Genomic DNA, 10,517 nt, shown 5'->3' on the forward strand with positions numbered 1-10,517 from the left:
TCCCTATCCACCAGAGCCTGAACATTTTTACCAGTCAATCTGCAATTCGACCCATTCCTAGATGTTAAGATCAAAGATGTAAATGGGTAAATAAATCCAATGAAAAATGCCATTTCTTTTTGGGGTGATGTCACTGTTGCCCTATGATTTCCTGTTTATGCAAACTCTTTTCTATATACATCCAAGCACCATTTAGGGCCCATTTGCTTTTTGGTAAGTTATTTATCTGGGTTAATGCAATTACCTGAATAAATTTTTCTTGGGAAACACTTACCCAGGTAAGTGTATTTACCCATGTTCTTTTATTTCCCAAGTAAAAAAAGAAAATTATCATTTTAATCATAAAATAGAGCATTTTTGTCTCATTCAAGTGTTGGAATCTTTCCTCCCAGGTGGGAAAGTTATTTACCCACCTAGGAGATGGGCAGGGTAAGTGGTACCCAGGAAAATAAACTTTCCCTAGTCCCCACATTAATCTGAAAAAAGAAACATGTGATTATTGGTCAATGGAAACCAAAATCCCATCGACCAACTTCCCCCCTCTCAAAATCCAAAAAAAAAGAACGCCCCCTTAGAGTTCATGACCATCTTCGCGGAGTAAACTTTTTGTTACCGTGAGGAGCTCGCCCTTTTGTTCCTTCCCCTGTTCATATCCGGAATCATGATTCATAAGACATAAGTTTGATTTTTTTTCCTTTTTTTTTGAAAACCCTAGTTATTAGAAGTTCAACTGCAATTCTGCTACCCATATGCTCAATTACACTATATATTTAAATTTTAAAGCATGTGACAAGTAAGCACAAAAAAGTGAGGGAAAACCCACCACCACAACAAAACAACCAAAAAGAAAGATAGGGCAGATTCTGTCTCTACAGAGAAGTCAAGATCAGATAAAACTGGGGCAGACTGGTCCTTTGGAGAGGCCAAGGCGAATTTCCATTCCATGATGCATATCTGCTGGCCGGAAAATTTCCGAGTCACGTGGGTCTGAAAGTAACAATGTCAAAACAAATAAATAAATAAAAATTAGGATGATATATATAAAGAGAGAAAGAGATGCATTATAATGTAAATCAATCGATCAGTTAAGGTCGATTGAAAAGCTTCCCCAATCCATAAAATTGAGTGTTATAGTTTTTTAATGAAATGTTGGGCCAGAAACTCATTAAAAAACTAGCATTTACTTCTTCTGAACCCTTGGGTATCTAAATTTCATAATCCTCACGTGGTTAATACAAAATGGTCATCTCTACAATTTGGCATGACAGGTATTCTATGTAGCTTTTATTTATTTAAATTTCAGAATACTGTTTTCTAAAACTTTTAGGCAATCTCCAATATAATGTTTTAATTAGATTTTATGTCCACTTATCCAGGAGAATATCATTGCAATGTACGGATTGAGGATGACAAAAAAAAAAAAAAAAACCATTTTTGTGTCTGTACATGTTTTTCTTTATTTGATGGGAGTTCTGTTAATTACCATTTAGATAATCTTCAAAACCAAAATCATCCAAGCTTCCAGTAAGAGCCTCGAAACCTAACATTGAAGATGGCAATGCTCCTGGAGGCCTCTGAAATCTACAAAAGCCAAACATGAAAAATATATTATACATGAACATAGGTAATTAACACCAGCAAGCTTACCTAAAACAATATTCTCAAACCAATTCATAATAAACTCTCCATTTTAGTGATTTTTTTTGACAATTTCCATTTTACTGGTTATATTGAAGAAATAAGGATATATAGAATTTAAAATAAATAGAACTTAAGCATGAGAATGAAGGATTGAATCTGTGAGCAGCCACTGTGTAAAAATGCCAAAGCTTATATCTGTGTCCAGCTCACCCCTCCCAAGACACCAGATAGCTGGGACAAATAGGGTAATGGCCTTTTAGTAGTTCTATGAGACCTAAGACAGATGAGAGTTGAAGAGTGAAGGTTTATGGCTCAAAATTAAGGAATCTATAAATGCCTTGAACAGAGACAATTAAAAAGAAACAACATCTAAATTTGAGGTTTAAGCATCAAATTCAGGAAAGTAGAACAAAAATAAAGATTTAGATGTTTAAACCTATAACTAGAAATCAAGGTTGAATATCTCCGAAATTTAACTAACACAAAGAAAACCAAACTAGAATTCATAGCCTCTGAATACTGATCTTGTCCAAAAACAAAGAAATCTTGGAATAAGAAGCCAAGATGGCATGGAATTGGAAAAACTAAGGCCCTGTTCGCTTTTCGGTAAGTCTTACCAGGGTAAGTGTTTCCAAGGAAATACTTACCCGGGTAAGTGCATTTACCCATATCCTTTTATTTCCCATGTAAATAAGGCAATGACCATTTTACCCATAAAAATCCATTATTAAAAGGGGCATTTTTATCTCATTCAAGTTTTGGCAATTTTTTCCCCCAGGTGCGAAAGTATTACCAGGGTAAGTGATACCCAAGAAAATAAACTTTCCCTGATCTCCACATAAATCTGAAAAAATAACATGGGTTTCTTGGTCAATGGGAATCAAAATCCCATTGACCAACTTTCCCCCTCTGAAAATCCGAAAAAAGAACGCTCCCTAAAAGTAAAGTACAAGCTCACAAATTTATTTAAGGAAGCATTCATTCATTATACATTGGATCTCATATAACAATTCACATTTATAGACCACAGAACGATCATCCATTGCTTGAGAAGGTGCAGTCATACTTTTATCAAACTAATGTATGTACCAATCTCAACCACACTTCATTCCTCTTTAATAGATACTTTGTTTTTCTCTGACATAAACTCCATCTATGACAAAATTTGAGTTCCTTGAAGCTATTTCCTTTTTTGTTTTCTTTCGCCCTTCTTTTGCTGAAACACTTGGTAGGTGTTTGGAACCGATACTGTTTTATCGAAAAACAGTGACACACCACACATCTGAAATCTAACACTCACTGTTTGGTTGGGTGTTCTCCTGAAAAACTTTTTCTCAGACGCCTTGGAAATCGGGAATGGTGTGGTCTAAGAAAACATTCTTTTTGACGTTTTCTAGTTTTTCTATTGCTGCTAACAACACTATGCTGATGTGATGTTGAAAAGCGCCTATGGAAGCAACAGTCCCAGAAGAAACCATTTTCTGAAGAAACGACATACCTATGCAGCACCACCACTGGAGAAATGGCACCAGTTCCAAACATCACCTTACTCTATCATTCTTATCATTTTCCTTTGAATTTCCTCACCTTTTTTATCAACACTAGGGACAAACTCAAGGATTTTGCACAGAAACCAGCTCCTTTGTATGGTGAAATTATACTTCATAGTCATAGATATCTGACTCCAGTCCCCAAAACCAACTCACTGTTCCAAGTAGACATCCAAAATAGCTGGAATAAGGGTCACAGAAGCATTTTTTTGCAATAATTCCTATTAAACAATCCCAGCGTGCTAGCTCAGGATGATAGCACAGCCACTCTTTTAAATAGTGACAAGTCACTGTTTTAAATAGAACTATTTCACTCAGACACCAATGCAAGACTAGAAGGTTATGCTTAGGTTGTCCTTTATCTCATTTAGATAGCGCTCTAACCTCAATGGCCCTGATCCAGCTTGCTTAGCCCACATAATTGTGTTTGCAGTCACCAAGAACTAGATGAGACATAGACAGAAATATTTTATTTTCCAGTTCATTTTACCAGTAAAATTGCCAACACCAAATTTTAATAAGGAACTAGGATCTCTTGAAGCTTTTATGTTTCCTTACTAGAAGTAGCTATAAGCAACTTGATTAAGGGTTACAATTTGTCCTTGGACAAGCCAACTGAATTTTATCCTTATTGTGCCTTTTTCTACCAGTACAGTCATTGGTTTTTGGGTGCATTGGCACAGTCTGGTTGAAATAGAAGATAATCTCCTATTTCTACTGAAACTATCACTTTCCATCTAGCTCCTTAGAAAGTGAAAAAACAAATTAATTCCAGTGCCTTAAATTGGAAAACAGTATAAAATCATCCCAATCCACAAATAAGCATTGTCAATTCCTTTTTATTATATAAGTTTACATAATCATTCTTAATTATATTTGGGTATATTGTTTGGATCATCAACATTGTCCATCTCAAATTTGCATGTCTAACTGCAGTCACTGGTCACCATAATAAATCTGCAATTCAACAATGACACTGGTTTTAAGAGTCCTCAAGTTATATCCGATAGGTGACAAGATGGCACCTAGCTCTGCAAAACAAAACGGTTCTGATCCAAATAGCACAGACTGAAACAAATTACAACAATTGAATTTCAAGAACACTCCAGAAGTTCTCCCCCATATCTGTTCTACTGACTTGATCAAAATATGGTAGCACCAAAACCCAATCTGCTACTAGTTTCCCCACCAGAGCCACAAGTGTTTCAGTGTTTTTAGATTTATCTTCAAAAAGTCTTCTATTTCTTTCGTTCCACAGGAACCCAACCACAGAGGGAATGCAGCTCCAAACTATCCTTGCTTTCCTGCTTCCTCCAAATCTTGGCCAAGAAGAGAAAACTTCTGCTGTTGATCTTGGCTGAAATACTCTTTTCCCAAATAAAGAGGAATAAAATTTCCAAGTGATATTTGCAATCTTGCAAGAGGAGAACAGGTGGAAGACATCTCTTCATCCCAGAAGCATAAAACACAGCTAAACAGGATTCCCCCAGATCCCTCCATATGATCTGAAACCAGTTGATCCTTCACCAGCACCAAGTAGAAAGATTTCACAGTAAACACCCCATTCCTATACTCTTTGCACCACAGCCCATCCCTTGAAGAGGATGAAACCTTAACTTTCTGTAAATTTTCCAGCAGCTGAATACATTCTTCTATCTCCTGATCCAGCAAAGGTCTTCTAAATTTGGGGCACCAAACAAACTGATCTCTCCTCAGCTCAAAGCATTGGTCAATTTTAATGTGATGCTCAATCAGCCTGTAAAGCTTCAGACACACCACACACAGCTTCCCTGCTTCATACCAAACTTGTCCTCCCAATTGCCCACCTTGATGAAGTTAACTAAAGCTTTAAACTCTTGATTGAACAGTATTATCCCTTTCCAGACACTCACCCCATGAGAGTTAGAGACCTCCCTTGATTCCCACCCAAACCTCACCAACCCATACTTCCCAACTACAACCTTCCTACAAAGAGACTCCCTCCCCCCTTTCAGCCCAAACCGCAATAGCCACTTGCCTAAAAGGGCATTGTTGAAAATTTTGATCCTTCTAATTCCCAAACCACCTTTCCCTTGCAGTCTACAGACCTTGTCCCACTTCACCAAATGGAACTTCTTAGCTCCCCCTACCCTTTCCCACAAAAAAAAAAAAATCCCTCTATAACTTCTCAAATTTTTCCGCCACCTCCCTTATCAATCATAATTGCTGAACTTTGAAAAATGTGTAACATGTCTACCCTTTACACTTACAAAAACAAACCTTTATTTGGAATAGCTTTTCCCATCCTCCCAATTCATAATTCTAATAAAATTCAACATTCAAGTGCAAGAAAAGTCCCAACTTCTTCTGGGGCTATGAAAGCAGTGAACTTTCACATTTTCAATGGTTAAAAGGAGCAATTAAAAGAATAGGATATAATAAACATTCCCTGCTTCCATATTCCATAATCTAAATTTCCGTTGAAGCTGTTGAAACTAAATCAGCTAGCTATCATCCCAACATCCGTATTCCTTAGGGATGAACTAAATAAGGAAAACTTCGCAAAGACAAAAAAACCAACTACAATAAGAACCCTAGTAGATTTAATTTCACTTTCGAAAAAGTTTTCGTCTTGAACACGATATGCGAAAGCCTCAAAGCAAGCATACGCAGTAATAATAATATCCTTTCTTTTCAAGTAATGTTTAGTTTCTTCTTTGCAATTTCGTTTCGCATAAGTTGGTGAAATTCCATACCTGGAAAGGATTTGTCTGTCCAGATCTATCTTCAGTGTAAAAGCTGAACCATAAGTGTTAGCAAGGATTTTCCGTTTCATCTCCGACTGGGCCTTCCTCGACTGATCAATAAACCCAAGAGAAAGAGAAGAACACAGTGACAACCCGCCATTGAGGGGATACAAAAAGAAAGCAAAGAAGAAATTCTTGTGAAAGAATTGCATTGAAAAAAAGAAACAAAGAATTTACCAATTCCAGGGCGGATTGAAGAGGATGAGAGCCAACGATTTCACTCTTAACACCTTGTAATCCAAAACGAAGAGCATCATTTTGAATTCCTCCAATTTCGTGAGCAATAATCGTCTTAGAGCTTCCCATTCTCCCTCCCTTTGGTTTCCTTGGATCCGAAAAAGCTCAAAGTTATGAATTACAGAAAAACTCAAAACTAAAAGGATGAGTCCAAGTAAATTTTGTGAAATGGGCCGGGTTCGCTCCATCGCGTTTAGAGGCATCAAATATTTCTTTTGATGGAAACGGATCGGGCTGTGGTTTCGTCAGAATTCGGACCCGATCCTAAGTTGTCAGCCTACGAAATATATTCGGACCCTAATATAATATAAAAATTAGTATAAATATAGACATGATGAAATAATTAAAATCATAAATAATTATTTTCAAATCATTTTTAGTTTAGGGTGCATATTGCTGAAAGCCTGAAACCACCCTTCAAGTTTGGTAATTGCAATCGCTCTCTTAATTTTTTGAGACAGTTGCAGTAGACCTTTTTGCATGAAAATGTCCAAAATACTTATACAAGTACTATTGAGTCTCTACTATTTTAGAAAAGAGATCGAAAGGGTTTAGGCTACTTAAAAATTTAGAAAATAAATATTTTGGTCAAAAGTAACTATACGGGTATTTTAGATATTTTTATGCCTCTTTTTTAGAGGATTTTAACAAAGGAGCTCTGATCTCATACCCACACCTACCCACAACCACGAGACATTACAATTGTACATTGAGAACATCTCCCTCTAAATGGTAACATGTAAACAGGAAAGATAATTGCAACTATATTTGAAAGTTCAAGGGAAGTGATCATGGTTTTTAAAACTGACCCGGAGACTGAAACGGTCAGGAGTTTGGTTATCGGGTAGAACGGTCCGACCGTTCGGCCCATTCTGACAAAAAAATAAAAATGGTCAAAATCGTTGAACGGTTCGAACGCCCAGATCAACGTTTTTTGCAAAAATCCAGTTTTGGGGAAAAACGGAACTGGTCACTTGACCAGTTCTTAGTTTTTCCGATCCGACCGTTCAGTTCGGTCCGGTTTTGAAAACCATGGAAGTGATTGTAATTACCAAACTTCAAGAGAGATTTCAACTAGGGGTGTCCATGAAAAACCGAACATAATCGAGAAAACTTAATCGCAAAATGTAGTTAATCGAACCAATCGATTCGGTTTCGGTTTGGTATTTTTGAAAAATCAAAGGACTGGTTCGGTTTTTGATTAACCTACAAAAAAACCAGCGATTAACCGAACCAATTGGTGTATATATATATTTAATATATGTCACATATTTTCTATATATTATATACAAACATATATTCATTATATATATAAATATATACATATATTATATTTATAATAATCTATTTATAAATATATTATATATATTTATATAATATATTATAAATATAAAAAACCAAAGAACTAAATTGGTCAAAAACCGAAACCGGCGGACTAGTTAACCAATGGTACCAGTTCGATTTCAATTTGAAAAAATGAAAAAACCAATGATACTGATTCGATTTATAAAAATTGCCAATCGAACCATGAACACCCCTAGTTTCAACAACTAGAAACTTCAGAGGGAGAGGATTCAACAATTGATCATTTTACTTACATTAGTCCAAAAAATATCCATATTAAGAAATATTTTAGATAAAAGACTTAAACCTCCCCAGAGATTCATACTAAATACTAAGATCTCCCCCTGTTTTCAAAATAGACTAAGACCTCCATTATAAGTGATGTCATTGGACAGAAACCTCCCCTCCATGGGAAATCCAATAAGATAAAAAAATCCAACACAAGAGAATGGAAAACAAAAACAAAAAAAAAACAAAAAAGAAGAAAATAGAATATAGACAAACTCGTTTAAAGCCAAAAATAAAGATTAAGCCTATTAAATTAATATTTAGTTGAATATTGCAGAGTACACTATCATTATATACACAAGGGAAAATTATTAAATTCCAACGTTCACTTGTTCTTTTGATAGTGAAAATATCCAGATAGCACAAAAATGATTTAAAACTCAGTAACTATCTCGAAAACACTCTAATAAATTCTAAACTGTGTAGAAAATCCACAAAGAATGTTGGAAAGCATGATTTATTTATGGAAATAATTGACCTTCCGCAGGAAGGAAAGCAATGATAAATAATCAAGAAATTCCCACTCCATCTGTTGGGAAGACATGTGTAGAATTAAAGAAAGCATAATTGAAGAAGCTTTCCGCTAATTCAGTAATTTGATGCAAGAAATTTCTGTGGAAACATTTAGAGTAATGGTAAAAATCGTGGTTTTCAAAATTGGGCTGAATTAGACGGTCGGATCAGAAAAATCAGGAATCGGTCATGACTGGTTTTGTTTTTCTTCAAAACCGTTGATTTTGGTTAACAAATCGTTGAATCAGCCGATTAACTGTTCGAATGGTTTTGATTGTTTTTTTTATTATTATTTTTTTAAATATTTTTTTTGTCCAAATGGATTGACCCTTCGGGTTGAATGGACCGTTCGACCCGGTAATCGGACCCCTGACTAGTTTGGTCGTCGGGTCAGTTTTAAAAACCATGGTAAAAACAGAGAATATTACATTTATCCTTGAACAAGTTTGTGTTTCAACAGTCTTAAGGTGATCTAATGGGAAAAAAAAAGAGCCAGAAAAAGAAAATAAAAAAAGAGATCGTATGAATAAAACAATACTGAATGGTAAAATGGAAAAAAAGCTGTATGCTGAGGTAATGTGAAAGAGGAGAGGGGAGATAATATACAAGGGCATATTAGACTTTTTAACTGTTCCATCATGTATAACAGCTAATGCAATTTAAAAGGGGAGGTCCTGCACCATTTTGAAATTAGAGGGGAGGTGTTAGTATTTAGCGTGAATATCAGGGGAAGTCTACCCAAATATTTTTTATATAGGATTTGCACGGGCCAAAGTTTAAAAATCCAAATTTATACAAATTTTAATTGCACTAAAACCAATTAACCAATCCCAAAGAAAGGGGTAGGGCCGTCGGCCTAGCTCATAAAATCCGGGTTTGAATCTAGGTTTTCTATTCGATCCTAGCTTGTAAAATTAAAAAAAAAAAAATCAGGTTTGAAATAAATAATGGTAAAATTTAGGAAAATATTTTTGATTAGTACCTTGTACTTTGGGTCTAGTGTCATTTTGGTCTCTAAATTAAAAAAAACGATAATTCAGTACCTGAACTTTTAAAACGTGACAATCTAATATTTGTTGTTAACTAGTTGTTAATTAACCATTAAGTGGCATTTGAAAAAGACACAAATGCCTTTTGAGTGTCATCTAATTTCCTTTATCAACCATCCAAACATTAACAAAAAATCTAACAATCCCAAATCCTTGCCTCTTTAATTCAAGAAAACTGGGGTCACATTTGAGTGGGCATTCTTGGTGACCTCAACTATCTTGAATAGAAAAGGAAAAGGAGTGTCAGTTTTTTGTTAATGTTTGGATGGTTGATAAAGAAAATTAGATGAAACTTGAAGGGCATTTATGTCTTTTTCAAATGCCACTTAACGGCTAGTTAATAGTTAATTAACGACAGGGACTGGATTATCATGTTTTAAAAGTTCGGTTATTGAATTGTTGCAATTTAAAGTTTGGGGAACGAAAGTGGCACTAGGCCCAAAGTACATGGTACTAATGGGAAAATTTCCCTAAAATTTGTGAAAAATAAGATTGTCCACTAGAAGTTTTTTTTTTTTTTTTTTGTGTTCAATCAATCCACACAAAAGTGAATCAGTCCTTGCCCTCGATTTGGAAAGAATACCAAATAATACAAAATACAAGGTTTTACACTCTACATATTTGTATTTGTACTCCTTCCAAACTGAGCTTTGAGGTTCCATTTGGGAAGAGTGGTAAGAGTGCATTTTTGCCTTGAAAATCATGACATAGAAATATCAAAACATGTCTGCAATTAGGGATGTCAATTGGGCTGGATTTGGTCCAATCCGATCCAGTCCAATGAAAGTCCATTACAAATGGACAGGTCCATTTCAATCTAATGAATATTTTGGACCATTTTGGAATGGTTCAATTCAATGTCTAGACTGTCCAATCTGTTGAAATTCGTTTTAGTTTAGAATGATTTTAATCCAAACTTGGTCTATTGACACCTATATTCTTATCTTATATCAATGGACCAGATATTGGCTTAATCCAACCCAATCCAATATAAATATATTACGAACGGACCAGGTCCAATCCGATGTAATAATTATTTTGGACTGGACTGATCCAATTTAATATGTCTTATTGGTCTGTCCAAATTGATTTTCCTGTCCAGTCCAAAA

General features: G+C 35.3%; 1 protein-coding gene across 1 annotated transcript; it reads right to left on the reverse strand.

Annotated features, from left to right (window-relative positions):
* Positions 1-750: 750 nt before the first annotated feature.
* LOC104603060 (cyclin-B1-2-like) lies at positions 751-6,342 on the reverse strand. The gene is made up of 4 exons (XM_010266990.3): positions 6,155-6,342; positions 5,927-6,027; positions 1,484-1,581; positions 751-987 (listed from the first exon to the last, which is right to left on the reverse strand). Exons 1-4 carry the CDS (start codon positions 6,281-6,283, stop codon positions 887-889), a joined length of 429 nt encoding a protein of 142 aa, XP_010265292.1. The 5' UTR covers positions 6,284-6,342; the 3' UTR covers positions 751-886.
* Between the last annotated feature and the right edge of the window lie 4,175 nt (positions 6,343-10,517).

This window comes from Nelumbo nucifera, chromosome 4 (genome assembly GCF_055504915.1).
Source record: "Nelumbo nucifera cultivar China Antique chromosome 4, China Antique-T2T, whole genome shotgun sequence".
Classification (NCBI taxonomy): domain Eukaryota; kingdom Viridiplantae; phylum Streptophyta; class Magnoliopsida; order Proteales; family Nelumbonaceae; genus Nelumbo; species Nelumbo nucifera.

Coding starts and splice junctions, on each gene's coding strand:
- LOC104603060 (XM_010266990.3), bottom strand. CDS start 6,283: ATGGGAAGCTCTAAGACGATTATTGCTCACGAAATTGGAGGAATTCAA. Junction 1,582..5,926: donor GACAGACAAATCCTTTCCAG/GTATGGAATTTC, acceptor TGGCTTTTGTAG/ATTTCAGAGGCCTCCAGGAG. Junction 988..1,483: donor TTTTGAAGATTATCTAAATG/GTAATTAACAGA, acceptor TGTTACTTTCAG/ACCCACGTGACTCGGAAATT.